Genomic DNA, 17,317 nt, shown 5'->3' with positions numbered 1-17,317 from the left:
ATAAGGTAGTTTGCATGGGGGAAACCCTAAAAGGTGATAGTAAGGGACTGATTAATTATACTGACAATACAGAAAGTATTCTCAGTGTTAAGGTGTCAAAATAAAAGAGCGCTTGGACTAATTCTGTTATTCCATATCACTAAGTATTTCCAACAGAGATTTCTTAATATGTAAGTAGGTGGATCTCACTGGTTTGTGTTAAGATGCAGTGTAGCAGATTGTGTAACCCACGAGGAAAGTATCCCAAACTTGATCTTTGTAACAGCCAATGCAGCATATGATCCTCATGTATTTAAAGCAGGAAACATTTAGCTCCACATTTATATATGTATATAATATAACAATTATCTTCCCCTCTATTGCACTATACAAGTGTTATGCTAATTGCCCCATGAAACTATTAGAAATGTGTATAGCTTGTCCACTTTGTCCACATACATTTATTTCACATTGTATGAAGTAGTGCACAGAAATTAATTTAATTCCACACCAATTTTGTGTTGTATATTTCTATTTCAATATTTACTTCCAAATAATAGACTACTAAACTCATGTGCAGCTAAAAATGTAAGGAAAAGGCTACATTTGGAGGTATCCTATATTTAGAGAAGATTTTATTTAAATAAGCATTTGCAATGCCGCATATAGCCACCAGGGAACCTAGCCTGACAATCTTTTCTATACTCCTGCTATGTAAATGTGTTTTGGACATGACTGCAAAGTACGCATTGAGAATGTGGTGGACTGATTTATTATTGGATTTACATGGGAGGACTTACATGGCAGGACATGCTGCCAGCATAATATACCAAGTTAAATGACATTGATTAGGATCATCAAAGCAATCGAGGCAATAATAGCTCAGCATCTGTACCTTTTATACAAGTTAGGTCCTTGTTATCAGAAACATGCACTGCTTTACTAGTATTTTGTAATATGTAGACTAAAGATGGTTCTCCATTTGTCATTTTGCCAAGTTAATTCTACTTTCTTGCCTTTTCTACAACATTTCTTATTGCCATTATTACACTTAGCATCTCTTTAATGCATATGATAGCTAAGTGGTCCCTTTAAATTTTTATGTGGCCCCAATGAAAATACTTTGAGGGATTCCCTCTCAGCTAGTTGGCTTGCAGGAGCAGCGTTCAGCCAAACACATCTCTTGTTACATGCACTCATATGGTACAGACATCACCAGTCACCAACTTATCGAACATGTGCACCATTGATTAAACTGATGCTGCAAGTGCATCCCTGGGAAATTTTAGGCTCCGGCTACCAAGAGCCCCCCTTTGCGGGATGAGGCCAGGACTACATCCCACTGACATTGCTGGTATTCCCGGTGATGCCACCGGACACACCCCAATTTAATGGGGAAATGGGTGGGAAGTGGAACGTGTCAGGACCCCACTCCTGCGACCTGGAGGATCTTGATGTCGACCCAGAGAACCAGAGAAGCAGCGCAAAACCTGGAGAGTTCCTAGGTATGTGCATGGCACACTAGACTGACCTTAAATGCTTAAATGTGTGTGGGGGGGGTTGTCATGAAAATCAGAATTGGTAGACTGGGACACATCACTAGAAATGTGCAGTCCATTGTATGAGGAGGAAATACATACTGTACATTTGATCTGATTATAACAGTACACATCATCTCTTTTCAGCTGTAATGACGTCACCACTTTTTATTATAAAATTCCTGGAAATAAGACGCAAAGAGAGCTATTTCATATCATACATATTTAAATTTATATTATTAATACACCTGCCCAGATAACATGGGCAGGTGTACTAAAATGAGCTACTAAAAAAAAGCAATACCAGTAATTGAATAACAAAAGCAATTTTAATAAAATAACTTATATTAAAAAAAAAACCAAGGTCATTGACCTAGTTGGAAATATTACGTGTAACAAACACAATGAAGTTCTGAAGGCCCCAAGCTTAAATATTTATTTGCCCCTCATCAATGCAGCCATTACATTCACTTGATAGGTGTGTGATGCCTTTACATTTTCATGTGGTTCCTTTCACAGTTTCCATCCAAATGTTTGTCTCCCCACCCCCCCAACGAAATGCCCTGCGGAAGATGCATTCAGCTGAATGCACTGCTCTGCATGTGATGTAATCCAGTGCTGGCTCTCATGTACAAGCATCTCTTTAGACTCCATTGACCACGTGTAATGTTTTCCCATTGATTTCTATGGGAGCACTGACTGGCTGCATAAGCTGTCAAACCTCCCATTATGTCTATACACTTTGAGGAAGCCTGTGCTAGGCGAAACGCGTTTGTGTGTTATTTTATATTAACCTTTTGATGGTTTTTATTGGTTTTTATTACCAAAAGTTTCAAATAAATAAGTTTTTTTAAAAACTATTTTATCTTGCTCCTGGACCTTTTTTAATTTACAAAACAGAATACCTTGTCAGCCACCACTATATTCTTGGTTGGGATTTTACCACCTATGCGCTGAGGAGTGAGCAATTCTGTCACTGCTCACCAAAAAAGAACTGCGGACACTCCAGACTGCTCCAAAGGCTGAGGCTAAAGAAATTCTAAGGCAAGGATTATACCACCTAAATGCACATCTTGGGGCTAACTGAAGAAACCCATACTACATAGTGCTGCCAAAGAAATCTTTAAGGCGAGGATTATATCGCCCAAGCGCATACTTTGGGGCTAACTGAAGAAGCCCCCACCATATGTGAGTAACCCCTTGCGGCCTTCATTTTATAAAAAATAAGTTTTAAGAGACATATTGCATTATTGTGTTTCTTTTTCTTTCATATATTCACATCCGTGAGAGCGCAGCCACTAACCCCCTTGTGAACTACTCTACCTGTCCAAGCCAAGAAGAGGAAACCTTGGCAAGTGGTTCTGCTGCTACATCTACAATAACTTTGTTTTAAAAAGGACTTTTTTTATTTTTTTATTTGTTTTTTAAAAATTTGCTTTTAGCGCTTTTATCCTACCCCTTTTAAGTTTACTCCCATTATGTTTATTGGAAGTAATTTAAGCAGCCAATCAGTGGCAACAAATTTCAGATCATGGAGGATGAAATAATATTTTGCACGAGGGCTGTAAATCCTGAGTCTGGTAAGTGTTTTATTTATTTTTGTTTCATTTTTGAAGAATGGATATTAAAGTACTTACAGAGTATACTGTAATATACATTCTTCTATATTAGGGTGTCCATTTAAATTGCCTTGGCGAGAGTAGTGAAATCTAAAAATAGATTTAGCATTCTTAATATATAGAATAAAGTAGGGGTGGCTCTCATGCATCTAAAAGATTTGCCAACAATTCAGCCCACACTCCTGAGCAATGTCCTGTTTTTGAGGACTACTTTAATACATGCAAGGCATCCAGTACCACTCACTTAAGGTGGATGGAGTTATGATATCATGCTCTGACGGTGTATCAATGAAGGGAGGATAAACTCAGTTCAAAGTCTTAACAGCCTAACTTTTTTCTCTTACAGGAATGTATGGTTATGTTTATGTTAACAATGTACCAGGGGTATCATCTCAGCTGTTGTCAGAGAAAACTTGCTGCTGAAGTTAAACTCTGACCTTTATAACTTCTCAAGGCAACAACATCCCAGGATCCTCTAATATTTCGCAATTAGGCATATCTATATCGCCATGAGTGGTCAACCTTGAGAGTGACCATCGTGGCCTTAAATGGATATGGGTGTTTCAAGACAAAGGTTGCCCAAGTCTGCATTGACCTCTGCAAATGTGGTAATGGGATATATACTAATGAAAAGGAGCACTATGGCACTGCGATATTGGCTCCAAGCAGGTATTTCTCTAGAGACAATGTGGCATACAATACTCTCAAGAGTAGCAATTTGTATCGAGAGATATCCCTCTGTTTTTTTTTTATGGACCATATAATTACCAGCTCTGCCTAATGTGGAGTATATGCAGTACATGCATTCCCTTAAAACACTATTCCATGTTTATGTAAATTGCATTTGGTGCATAACAAACACGAGGATACAAAAATACATACTACTGTGGTTTCTATGGCAATTATCAACCAGAATAGGATTAAACCAGCATTGCAGATTTGAAGGCCTAAATCAGTAAAGATATCACACAAACAACAGAAAGACATTCCTTTTTATTCTGTAATCATTTACATTTTCAATATATATGTATATATATATATATATATTATCTATAAGTACGGTAGTTGTAGCTGTATGCTCTTCCACTAAACAATCACAATCCCTGCTAATACCTTTAGTTTTACAATCTCGTTCAGCATTTTTGCCATGTGCATTACTAACACAATACAAACATATAAAAGCTATAGCTAAGTATTGATTTAAGTTTAATAGCAGTCATCATTTGCATCTGGGCTGCAATCAATTTCAGACTGCTTCTTAGTAAAATAATGGATTTTGCACAATATTGCACAACTAAGTAGCAATATTTTGCCACTGAATATGTCAAAATGGGATTCTGATTTAAAAATATATAGACACTAAAGCAGTCTAGATATCCAAATTCATATCAATCTCATAAAAGTATTTGTTTTGCTAACTATTCATGTTATTTCAATGATCTTTATTTTCAAATTCCTGAAGAAGAAACAAAATACATAATTCCTACATTTCCCATGGCCATGATGATAACTCTTCCATATCCATTTTGACCCTCAAAATGCCAGCTTAACCTCAACACCATCACAACATCAACTAACTAACAATATATGATATCCCCGTACTTATTTTCTCTTTATATAGATAAAAAGTCTCATTTGATTTTTTAAGTTTTAAGACTTAAGTCTTTTTTTCTAACTTTTTGTGGAAATGAAGTTTGTCACTGTTTTTGTATGCAGTGTTTTTGAAGCTTAACCAAAACACATTTAAAATGATAAATTATGTGCTAATATGTGCTAATCAATAAAAAATAATCCTGCTCGGAATCACACAAAATATATAAACAAATCACCTAATTTAATTTTTTTTTAACCTTTCTAATTTGTGTATATTCTGCAGTGCAACATATATGTCAGCAGGGGATGCTCTTGCATGAAGCAAACAAGTCAAAAGCTGTTGCCTGCATTTCAAGTAAGTGATCAAGAAGCTACTATACATTTAAAGTGACTATAGTAAGGCTGTCCATAGATTTCCAAGCACAACACATATATTGCCACCGATACAAAATGGAAAATGAACATCGGTCTTCTGTTGATGCCATGAATCAGGATGCAGAATTACAAATATGTGGGCAATAATCCTCGTTTATTAGGAAATGCCTATATATGCAACTGTATGTATGCTTGTATATATTATTGAAGTGCCAGCACAAGGATGCTCAAGGATATTGATGATGTTCAATCCTTTTACAAAGTGGTATGTTTTATATAGACCAGTAGAACATCTTAAACCTCAATTCTATTTTCGTCCATGCAGTACAAGAACTGAGCCATTAAAACATATTCTAAGTGTATGCATAATTATTTGTAATACTTCTATACAGCAGTTTATGCATAGAATTTAGAAATACAGAATTACTCACCATGTTGACTTCTGATACCATATCTATGCTGGCAATGTCGATGTTCATGCCAACTGCCACAGGGGGACCTGTATGCCAACATGATGGTTCACAATAAGATCTCTAAGAATTTAACTCTTTGTTATCACCCACATCCATCATCAACTATTGATTAGGTCTAGGAATTGGTGTGTGTCACCGTTTCCCATGGGCAAGTTGCCAGTTTAACTTTAAAGACCTTATGTGCTTAATAATGTCCCTTTAAACAAACAGGTATGCCACATGCACAAAAGGGGCATAAATGTCTTTTTTTAAGTGGAACATTGATTCTGTTTTATGTTTCAATATAAAGAGATACAACAATATACAGTAGTGCAGTTCATTTCAGAACATCTTAAGCATCACAATGCATGTCTCCCCTGGGCAAATCATTTTAAGGACAAGAATCAACCTCATGGTGTCATCCAGGCTGACCCTGTTTAATTCCTACAAGTCACCATACCATAATATTGCATTGGATGTGATTAAGAAAACTCTTTCAAAGTATGGGCACACATTATTATAAATAATAAAAGCAATGCATGTACATCACCTATGAATGCGTGTTTTACCCTGATGAAAAGCCATGCTACAGCCTACACTATTAAATGCATAGAGGGGAATAGGGGGGGCTGTGCAATTGCTAGTAGATGAAACTCATCAAATAAAGACCCCAATGAATATAACACATTTTCTGCTTTCATTCAATAAAAAAGGAATTTACATATGAGGAATGAGACATGGAAACATGCAGTTAAGTTTGCTATAGGATTGATTTAATCATCACGAGCACGCAAGACTAACAAAATGATCAGGATCATAAAAACTACAGGCACTCTGATTAAGCATCTTCATTTATGTCATTTACCTCCAAAATCTGGCCTCAGACGGATGTCATAGCCCTTCAAGAGTCTATCAACCGTCTCCTTAACCAGTGACATATTGCTAGGATCATTGGCACTGGGAAAAAAAAAAAAATACAGAACATAATCCACATCTATCATTTTTCACAAGCCATCCGATGCCAGCATTAGGATCCATGTATAAAAGCTTCCCCATCATACGATCACTTACCTCTGCGCACAGACTACTGCAATTATTACTGGAAATGACCAGATCCCAGCGTAACCCCTTTTCTTGAGTCTCCACATCCCTTTAGCTTTTTGATATGATTTAGGGTTTTCAGTGAAGAGCAGAAGACATCCAACTTATTCGGACCAGTGCAGTAATTCTAAAGTACTGCGCATGCGCAGAGCTCAGTACAACATCAAAAGGAGCTGGGTTCGCTTGCCACAGACATATAGGCGCAATCAATGGAGGGGACAAGGGGGACAAGTCCCCCTTCCCCAACTTTTAGACAGCTTGAGGCGTCACCCCACCCCAGCTACGTGACCCTAGTGGCTCGGCTGTCACAGTTTTTTCGAGCTTGGGTTCACCTGTCCCTGCGCTGTCTATAATGCTCAGTGGAGGCAGCAGCTACTGGTCTCTCTATTGCTGCTGATGCTGACACGGAGGCTGATGTGGGAGTGGAGGAGGGGGAGTGGGGAAAATGAACAGAAGCTCTGAACACTGCAACGGCGGATTGAGTTTTGGAGGAGAGGCAGCTGTCTGCAATCCGCTTGCTGGCCCCGACCGGGGTAAGCAGGATGGCATTTTTTGTTTCCTGGAAGGCAAATGCTTCTTACTGGGCAAAGCTATCAATAACCCATATTTAGGTTCTGCTCATATTGACAGAGGGGTGGGAAAAAAAAACTGTTCCATTCCATCATTAGAACACGAAGGCTGCCACAGAACCTCTTGGTCATTCAGCTTATCGATCTGTGAACTATTCAAAGACTCATCAGAATAGCAAATGGTAGCAACGTGTAGAAAAGGCTTCTGTAACAACTGCAGGTTTAAACTTAATATCTTTAATGGGAAAATGTCCCCAAATGGGTGGGCAAATTATGAAACTCCTTTACTCTTGAAAATTATTATTGTGCAGAATTACTTATATTTAAATATGTCATTCAAATCCACTTTTTAATCTTTTTGCAATAGGTAGATAAATAGGTTTATTCCATAGTGACTTGTACATGAATTGAGGTTAAGGGGACAGTTTACAGTCCCTGAGAGCCCCACAAAAGATGAATATATATATATATTAAAATACTTTAAATGCATTATTCTAAAATATATATAACATATAAGTGTGTACCTAAGGTAGTAGCTGCAGTAGCCATGACTATTGGCCCCACTATTCTTGTCACTGATTGGCTGCTTGAAGCAGACCCCTGTCCGCAGCGTTCGCCAAGCCAGCGATGAAGTTGGCAGTAAGTATATCACATGCAGTTGAACACATCTCCCATACAGGTAATAGCTGGGGTCTGGGGAATGGGCAATTACATATGGATTCTGCCCCCCAATACATTTAACCCCTTAATGACAAAGCCTGTACATGTACGGGCTCAAAATGCATTGTCTTCATTGGGTTTAGGGACCGCCCATTGTCCTTAAGGGGTTAAAAGGGGGAGACCACAAGTGCATATGGTGGCTGGAGTGCCCCTTTAAACAGTTTTACTCAACATCTGTGCCTCAACAATTTGGCCCATCTTGCAACAAACAAACTCTAATGTTGACCCTCCATGGTCAACGCTAAAAAAAAATCCTAATGATTACACGAAATTCCTTTTTCCACTTAAGGTATTAAATTATCACTTTCAAGATTTACGTGAATGTTGGAGAAAATACAATCATAATGTCAATCCCTATTTGGAAAAGTCTGCATTATTATGTATTATCAATATAAAGGGCTGGGGAGTAACACGAGTTTCACATATGGAAGCAACTCAGCTATTGTCCTATCTAGTTGGTCAGACCAGAAGACACCCCAATGGTGCACCATAAACCCAAACAATCCTCATGCTTTTATCATGCCATTTATTGGCTTTACTTCCAACTATTTTCACATTATATTTATGTACTCTTATTTTTCTCATTTTCCTAATTTCCTTTTTTTTTTTTTAATTTTCCACTCAACGTTCCATTTGTTTCATAAATTTTAAGTATGAATCTTGAAAGGAATTTAATAAAATTTGTGACGGACAAAAATAATTTTATTAGCTTCATTTGCACTTTCTGTCTATGGCTATGAAATCCCTAGGTTTGCCAGAAAAGCCATTTAAAACTTGAACACATACAAGGGTTGCCAGATAAACTATTCAAAAGTGGACACGATGCTGGCCACTCTTTGACCCTTCGAGTGATACTTAGAGGTGTATATCCAATTTATACAATAGGCTGAGCCAGCCCTGTTTAATGTATAACTAAATCAGTGAGGGGAGTTTAAAGAAATCTCCTGCATTACCAGGACTTGGCCAAGGAAGGAAAGCGCCACCTGCCATATTAAGTCAAGAGGTTACTAAATGATGGACGCACAGCCAGTTCCTACAGCAGCATCTGCCTATGAGTCTCCAGCCAGTTGCCATGTAATGAAGTATAAGAGCAGCAGAAAGGTGGGTGTGCTGCGTCACTGGCCACTGGCCCACCTGGCATTTTCCTGTTTTTTCCAGATGGCCAGTTTGCGTCTGCACATTACCTATGCATTATGCAAGGCCATTGCAGCTTCCTTGCAAGGGTAGCTCACTGGGGTTTTCCCTTGATAAATGTATAGCAATATCAAGGAGTCGAATTTTCATCTTTCCTACAAACGCCTTCTTTATTGAATAAACCCTTTGGGTTTAAGGTGAGTCCTAACATAACATAATATCAACATGTGCTTCCATCTGACAAAATGCTTTAAAAAAATGGATGTTAACGTAGAATGTGTATTCTCACACTGTTAGTATACACTAAAATAATGAAATTAAAATAATAATTCCTGAATATGTATACCAGGAAAAATGCAGACACATTTTGGTTTGCATACAACAGCACTAGAATAAAAGAATATGTACCTAAGAGAGTGTTAGACATACAGAGCTAATATCTATATAAAATATAGGTACACTGTACCTTTCTAACATCTGTGAAATATACCATTGGGAACATATTAACATGAAGACCACTGAAATCAACTTCGCACCAGTGTAAGAACAATTGTGTAAAAGAGGGACCAATAACACCCACATTTCCCCATTATCACGTAAATGATTACAAGTCTTCTATATTATGTGATGAGTTACAGTCATTATTCTTCAGATTTGAGCGTTTCCCACAGTATTGGCACCAATATACTTTTATACATATCATTAGTGTTAACATTTCGTGTATTTAATTGCACCGTTATCATCAAAATTTCTAATTTACGTGTCTTTCGTGTAATATCTTGCACTTATTTCTAAATTTAATTGTGTTGGTGTTATATATATTAAAAAATGGCAATAACAAAATCTACATTATACAGATACATGAAAATCTGCTGGTATCACAGAGATTCTCTAGCAAATATAATACATTGCCTACAAAAGAGCAAACTACCATTCTGTTCCAGATGTTACTTATGTAGGAGGTTGATTGGCTTGGTGCTCAGCTTTAGGCTACCCTGGTAGGTATACTTGTGAACTAATTACACCTTTGGAATATATTACGGGTGGGTAATGGGTTAATTGTGCTCAACCTCCTAAGTCGCAATATGAAGCAATCAGACGGTATATCAAGATATACAGATCTGGTTCATACTGTGGTTTAATGCATCATGCGTAATGTACCTTTTGTGTCCATCATAACATTTACAAGCAGGGAAATATGGGTTACTTAAAGGGCATTTGCTAATAAACACATTATTCAAACAAAATGACATTCTAATACAAAAAAATAATCAGCCCTGAATGTCTCAAGGTCAGCGGGTTCACCCTTAGGACACAACAACATTTTAAGTTCATATTTCCAAAATTTTGCTTAGATTTTTTTTTTATGGGAGCTTTAAGCAACACATTACATAGTTATAATTTGTGGAATGCATCTTTGGTACTCGCCCTGCTGCCAACTGAAACACAAAAGATTGAGGCACCTAAAATACATGAAGGCTAAGAATAGACTCCAAGGCTGGGGATTTTAACTCTATCCACTTTAATTTAAATTTGTAGAAAGGTATAATGGGGAATGTGTATTGTATGCATCCTTGTACTGTGAATACGGTATTTTACAATTATGGTATTTAAAAGAAAGCGTTAACTGCATAAGGAAGATAATCATTCATCTGCAATAGTCTTTCAATGCACCTCCTAAATATGAGAGGTTGCAATAAAGGTATTAAATTGGAGTACTTTGAGCCCCCTCCTTTAAGGTGCCTGCAGAGATCTGCAAATTACCTTTACATCCCAATGACTTCTCCCAGGAGGGGAAAGCAGTGTTGGTAAGGTCATAACAGGAGGAGAGTGTGGCTCTGTAAGCTTCTACAAACCTTTTAGGAGGTTGTGGGGGGGCAGCAGGATTTGTGGAGGGAGCAGATTTTGCCAGGTACAGAAGTGCAAGGGCCCGGACAGGCTACATGTCATTAGAACGAGTATATGTACGTATATGGTGTAAGGGTAATTGTGTGTGTAGGTTTATAGTGTTTGTGTGTGTGTATGGCGTTAGAGTGTGGGTGTTAATGTTGTGTTAGAGCTAGTTTGCATATCAGTGTGTGTGTATGGGAGGGGGTGCTGACAAATTCTGTACCCAAATGCTAATAACCCACGGCTTAACCCTTGGTTAGTCTGGTTGCAATGTGAGGGAGTAATGATATGGAGGGCTGTGGCAGCAGAGCTCCTCCACTTGTGTTTTTGCAGTTGACTGGTAAGATGGAGGTGGATAGCCCTGGCTCAACTTAAAAGGCAGGGCTGCATGTGGGAATTTGCATTATAAATAGCCCCCATTTTTGAGGTGTTGCGCATTAGACTTGTGTATTCGTATTCGGGCGAACATGAAAACGAACAGGGTGCGTTTTTGTTGTTCAACCCGAATACCGAACATACAAACATGGCGGCGGCAAAACATATACGAAGACGAAGACACACAATACGAAGAATCTTCGTCTTCGTTTACTAATCTCCCTGGTCCCTTCCCGATCTAGCCTACCTTATCTATACAGCATCACAGGGGTTAAGGGGAGAGGAAATCTGTAGGTTCACCATCAGGAGTTAAAGAGCCGCGTGAACGACACTATTGGTCGCCTGCAGGGGTCTCCTCTGGCATTAATTAACCTACAGATTTCCCCTGCGATGCTGCGTAGATAACGGGAGCGGAAATCCGTAGGTTCGCCGTCAGGAGTTAAAGACCTTTAACTCGAGGTTGTCTCCCCTGGCCAAGTTGCGGCAGAGGAGGCCCCTGTCGGAGACCAATAGAGTAGCTTGTACAGACATTTAAAGTCCTGGTGCCAAAGCTGCTGCGTAGTGCATACCGCGTTAACCCCGTATTAACCCCTTCTACACAAAACGGCAAAAAAAAATAAGAAAAAAACCGACCACGAAGAATGTACACGAATATTCGCCCTAACTGAACACAGGTTCTTGGAATACGAAGATTTTTTCCCCACGAAGATGAACGTGAAGAGTTAGCCAGTGCCCAAGTCTACTGCGCATTACCTGAGGCGAACTGCAAAGACCTCGTACGAGTGTCTGGTGAGCAGCTGCATAGCGGGAGAGCAAAGGTGGAAGAGCTTCTTTGCATGCTGGTGTTCATGTTGTTTCATATATCCCTTACAACCACATGTCTTGTTTCCCCAGCCCTGTTCCATTCCTGTAGGGGTTCTCTTACTGCAATGCACCATCAGTTCAACTATATGGTCTGACCAGTCCCACAAGGGCATAACACATTCCTACTAAATCCCAAATTAAGGTTCAAGGATATGAATCACCTCTAATGACAGACAAATGTATTAAAATTATTTAACATCTATCACTTTAAAATAGATAAAGTAATTCATTTAAATGACACAGTTTAGGTTTTTAAACAAGTAATGTGTAAACTGCTTACATGCTCAATGTGATATTTTCCCTTAATATATATAAGGCACAAATAACATGGTTATATTAAACTCAAGACAGTGTCATGATAGACACAGGCTAACAATATTTTGTTTGTCTTACGTTAAGCACTAAGCTTTAGCTAAGCGTATACTTTACTGCCCATACTATATATTTATATAGTTTATTTTTATGTTTAAATCAGACCTAACTCAACTAATCTCTCTCTCTTACACAGGTAGATTAAAAGATACAATAGTTATAGCAACGATAATTATGAGTGTGAGTAGCAAATGTATAAGTGGTGAAAATTTAATTTGGGGTCTGTTAAAAAGAAGTTGAGTACCAAGGCTCTTTGTAAATCATGTTTTGATCTAAACCTTTATGTTATCTCATTCTTTGTCTCTGAATCATCTCTCCTCTAATGTGAAGTTTCCAATGTAACAGCTTGAATAACCAATTTCAAACCAGCTCTCCACATCTGGGATTGTCTTTTTTGTTTCTCTATATCTGTGACGTAATAGTTTTTTATACTGTTTCCAAAAAAAGTTTTACATACAAAACATACAAGATTATAAATAAACCCATTCTAGATTTTTATGTTTCACATTTTACCATGGGTCCAGATTGGACATTCACGTTTCTGTAGGAGTCCTGGAAGGTCTTTTTGAATGAGGATTGCTAATTGAGCCTTCAAGGCAAATTTTTGCTGTCACATCACTTAGCTTAAGCAAATTAATTTAATGAAACCTCCGATAGATTATCAAATTGCCATCACACCTGCACATGTCCACACAAGCTGAGCAGGAGGGTATGGCCCACTTAAAGTCAGATTTAATAGTGCATAAATAGCTACTAGAAGCGTGGAAAATATGCATAGTGTATCACGAGTAGACTGTTGAGGATAGGATACTTGGAACTGAGCTATACTGCTTTACCCTCTGAAAAAGACTGTCAGGGCCCGGGTAATCAGGTTGGGTAGGAGCCTCATTGCAGGGGATACATGGGGTTCTGTTTGCACACAGCGATGCATGGTAACCGAAGGATAAGACAGACAGGCACAAAGGAATATCCCACAGGCAGAATTCCAGGTAATGCTATGTATTGTATATTATAGCACGACAAGCAAATACAGGTTAAACAATCTCTTAACAAGAAAACATACATATGGCAGGAAGCCCACTGGCAGGGCACATGACAGGAAGCCCTCTGGAGGGGCACACGGCAGGAAGCCCACTGGACAGGGCACAAGGCAGGAAGCCCACTGGACAGGGCTGAACGTAGGAACAATACAAGATCAGATACACAGGAATCCAGAAACAAGTCAGGATCAGGTACAGGTACAGGGCCAGAGCAAAACGGTCCTATAACTTCAATGCAAACAGGAGTGTCCAGATATAGTCTGGTCATTAGGTCAGGTGTGAATGACATAGGCTTCAGGTGAGGGAGGCAGGGTAATAAAGCCTGTTGGTTAGGTCAGGTTTGGTAATGGTATAGGCTTCAGTTGGGGGAGACAGATACAGCATAACCAAACACAGCTGAACATAAATACATAGAACGTGGATTAAATACATAGCGAACGAAGGGTTACATTTTAACTATCCTGCAGACACAAATTGTCACAAGATCTATATATACTGAACCATACCAACACTAGAGCAGTGCTTTGCCCTCACAATGTGTAAATGAGGTAATCACCTTGTGTTCAATTTCATTTCAACAGAGAATACCATTGTTGATATTTTTTTTCTTTTTCTTCTTCAACATGATCTTCAAGCAAAATCATCATGTCAAGTCATATGAATTTTAATTTTGATAGGTGTTGATAGAGGTATATCTACTTAACCAAGTGAGCAGCATTTAACCTTTTTTACATAATTTATTTTTAATTAATATTATTTAGCGCCTTATCATCTTCTCACTTATTTATACCCTTTAAATGTGTCTAACAAGTGCTGTGTAACTTGTTTGCACTATATCCATAAAATATGATAATAATAATATTGAAAATGTGGTATACATATCGCCTGTCAGCTCCAACAGTGAATGTTACAGGGGTCTAATGAGAGCCAGTGCGTGTGTCCAGAAAATGTACCCATTGATCTGGAGCTGAAGCTTCTCCATAAGGTAGGTGATTTTTTCCCCACATTTTACATAATGCATATTAATGTCCTTAAGTACTTTAATATTCATTTTTCTTTGATGAGGCTGTCGGGGAGATTAAACTGTCCCTTCAAATTCAAACCGAACATTTGAATTACTCTATGACAGGAGACAAGAACCATGGTATTCTCTTGCCTTTTTCAGTTTCCTCTATTCAGTCATTGGAGTGTGATCTCTGTCTTGTGGAGAGCTTCATATCTCTTTCTGTTTTTCCTTTGTTTTTATCAAATGTTTGCTTGTGCATTATGTCTTAGGCAGCACCCAATTAATTTCTGTTTTGGTTCTTGGTACAAGATGCCTATATTTAATAAAAATATATATTTGAGAAATAATAACTTCAGAATAAATATGTTGCATACACTTGCCCTTCACCAGTCTTTAAACTTCACAAACTTTACCTAATGTAAGCCATGTGAGAGGAATCCATAGCGGAATTTAGCTATACAAAAAATAATATACAATTGGTGATAAAAGCACCTGGAATATTTCCATTAGTGAAACCATATGTTGTTTCTCCTTCTAAAAACTAAAAAACTGTGGATTTTTTTACATTCAAACTGTTTAGCTTGCAGATAGCTAGGACGAACACCTTTTATTGTTGGCCCACTATATCACAAATACACATTGCAGTGCTATATGAATGGTACATCAGTATATTCCATAATCACTTAATTCAGATAATGTTGTTTTGTATTTATTTATTTTACTGGTGCCTATTTTTTTCATTGTTAAATTAAAGACACATATTGATATACAGTATCTTACAAACGTGAGTACGCCCCTAATATTTTATTATATCTTTTCATGCGACAACACTGAAGAAATGACACTCTGCTACAATGTAAAGTAGTGAGTGTATAGCCTGTATAACAGTGTAAATTTGCTGCTCCCTTAAAAATAACTCAACACACAGCCATTAATGTCTAAACCTTGGCAACAAAAGTGAGTACACCCCTAAGTGGAAATGTCTAAATTGGGCCCAATTAGCCATTTTCCCTCCCCAGTGTTATGTGACTTGTTAGTTAGTTAGTGTTACAAGGTCTCAGGTGTGAATGGGGAGCACGTGTGTTCAATTTGGTGCTTTCACTCTCACACTCTCTCATACTGGTCACTGGAAGTTCAACATGGCACCTCATGGCAAATAACTCTCTGAGCATCTGAAAAAAAGAATCGTTGCTCTACATAAAGATGGCCGAGGCTATAAGAAGATTGCCAAGACCCTGAAACTGAGCTGCAGCACAGTGGGCAAGACCATACAGCGGTTTCAGAGGACAGGATCCACTCAGAACAGGCCTCGCCATGGTCGACCAAAGAAGTTGAGTGCACGTGCTCAGTGTCACATCCAGAGGTTGTCTTTGGGAAATAGACATATGAATGCTGCCAGCATTGCTGCAGACGTTGAAGGGGTGGGGGGTCAGCTGGTCAGTGCTCAAACCGTATGCCGCACACTGCATCAAATTGGTCTGCATGACTCAGAAGGAAGCCTCTTCTAAAGATGATACACAAGAAAGCCTGCCAACAGTTTGCTGAATACAAGCAGACTAAGGACATGGATTACTGGAACCATGTCCTGTGGTCTGATGAGATCAAGATAAACGTATTTGGTTCAGATGGTGTCAAGCCTGTGTGTCGGCAACCAGGTGAGGAGTACAAAGACAAGTGTGCCTTGCTTACAGTCAAGCATGGTGGTGGGAGTGTCATGGTCTGGGCCTGCATGAGTACTGCCAGTTCTGTGACATACAGGGCAGTATTCCAACATGATAACCCCAAACACACCTCCAAGACGACCACTGCCTTGCTAAAGAAGCTGAGGGTAAAGGTGATGGACTGGCCAAGCATGTCTCCAGACCTAAACCATATTGAGCATCTGTGGGGCATCCTCAAACGGGAGGTGGGGGAGCACAAGGTCTATAACATCCACCAGCTCCGTGATGTTGTTATGGAGGAGTGGAAGAGGACTCCAGTGGCAACCTGTGAAGCTCTGGTGAACTCCATGCCCAACATACAATTTTTTGTGGTCAAATGGTTAAACTTGTTTGGGTTTTTTTTTCCCCAGACACCTTGCGCCTCTGGGATGGGGATTATGAATATATAGAAATAGCTTATTTAGGTTCTGCTTTTATTTTTCAGTTCCCAAAAATCATAAATTCCCCTTTAACACAACACCAGGTGCCTGAGTTTGATCGCTATTGCCTTCCGTAACACCAAATGTTGGAGTCAGATGAGTTATCTAAATTTAGCCTGTTCACTATTTTCTTACCTTATGCTATTGCTATAAAACAAACTGTAAGTATATCTTCTAAGTGCTCTTTCATATATGTGTCCTTTAGATTTATTAAATGGGAAGGTCCCTAATATAACAGGATTCCATTCCTCGTTAAAATAATCTAAAAAGCAAAGCTAAAGTTACGATAATCTAATAATTTAAAGTTAAGACACATGTCATATAACTAATTATAAAAAATAAATATAGAGATGTGCCACTATTTTTATCAGTTGCATGGGTGACTAACCTTTTCTCGTATGTAATCTGTAGCAAATCAAAATGTACTACCTTTCTATTGCTGTTTAATCACTGAATACTGAGCACGACACACATTCAGCGCTCTACGAGCTAATTAAAATGTTGGTCAGAAATAAATGATTATAGAAATAAATGTATCCAATGTATATAT

At 38.5% G+C, this 17,317-nt stretch overlaps 1 protein-coding gene across 3 annotated transcripts in view; it reads right to left on the bottom strand.

Annotated features, from left to right (window-relative positions):
* Positions 1 to 6,704, bottom strand: part of LOC149282570 (gamma-aminobutyric acid receptor subunit beta-2-like) — a 169,883-nt gene extending 163,179 nt beyond the window's left edge. For all 3 annotated transcript variants that reach the window (XM_089498038.1, XM_089498039.1, XM_089498040.1), the window contains exons 1-3: positions 6,628 to 6,704; positions 6,422 to 6,513; positions 5,536 to 5,603 (exon numbers count right to left, since the gene is read on the bottom strand). In XM_089498038.1, coding sequence (XP_089354164.1) covers positions 5,536 to 5,603; positions 6,422 to 6,513; positions 6,628 to 6,704 — 237 coding nt within the window. The remainder of the gene's footprint in view (positions 1 to 5,535; positions 5,604 to 6,421; positions 6,514 to 6,627) is intronic.
* Positions 6,705 to 17,317: the final 10,613 nt, after the last annotated feature.

This window comes from Sceloporus occidentalis, unplaced genomic scaffold (genome assembly GCF_023333645.1).
Source record: "Sceloporus occidentalis isolate IW3139 unplaced genomic scaffold, rSceOcc1.0.p SCAF_112, whole genome shotgun sequence".
NCBI lineage: Eukaryota > Metazoa > Chordata > Lepidosauria > Squamata > Phrynosomatidae > Sceloporus > Sceloporus occidentalis.
The sequence above is the reverse complement of the archived record's forward strand: the minus strand, read 5'-3'. Positions and strand labels throughout refer to the sequence as shown.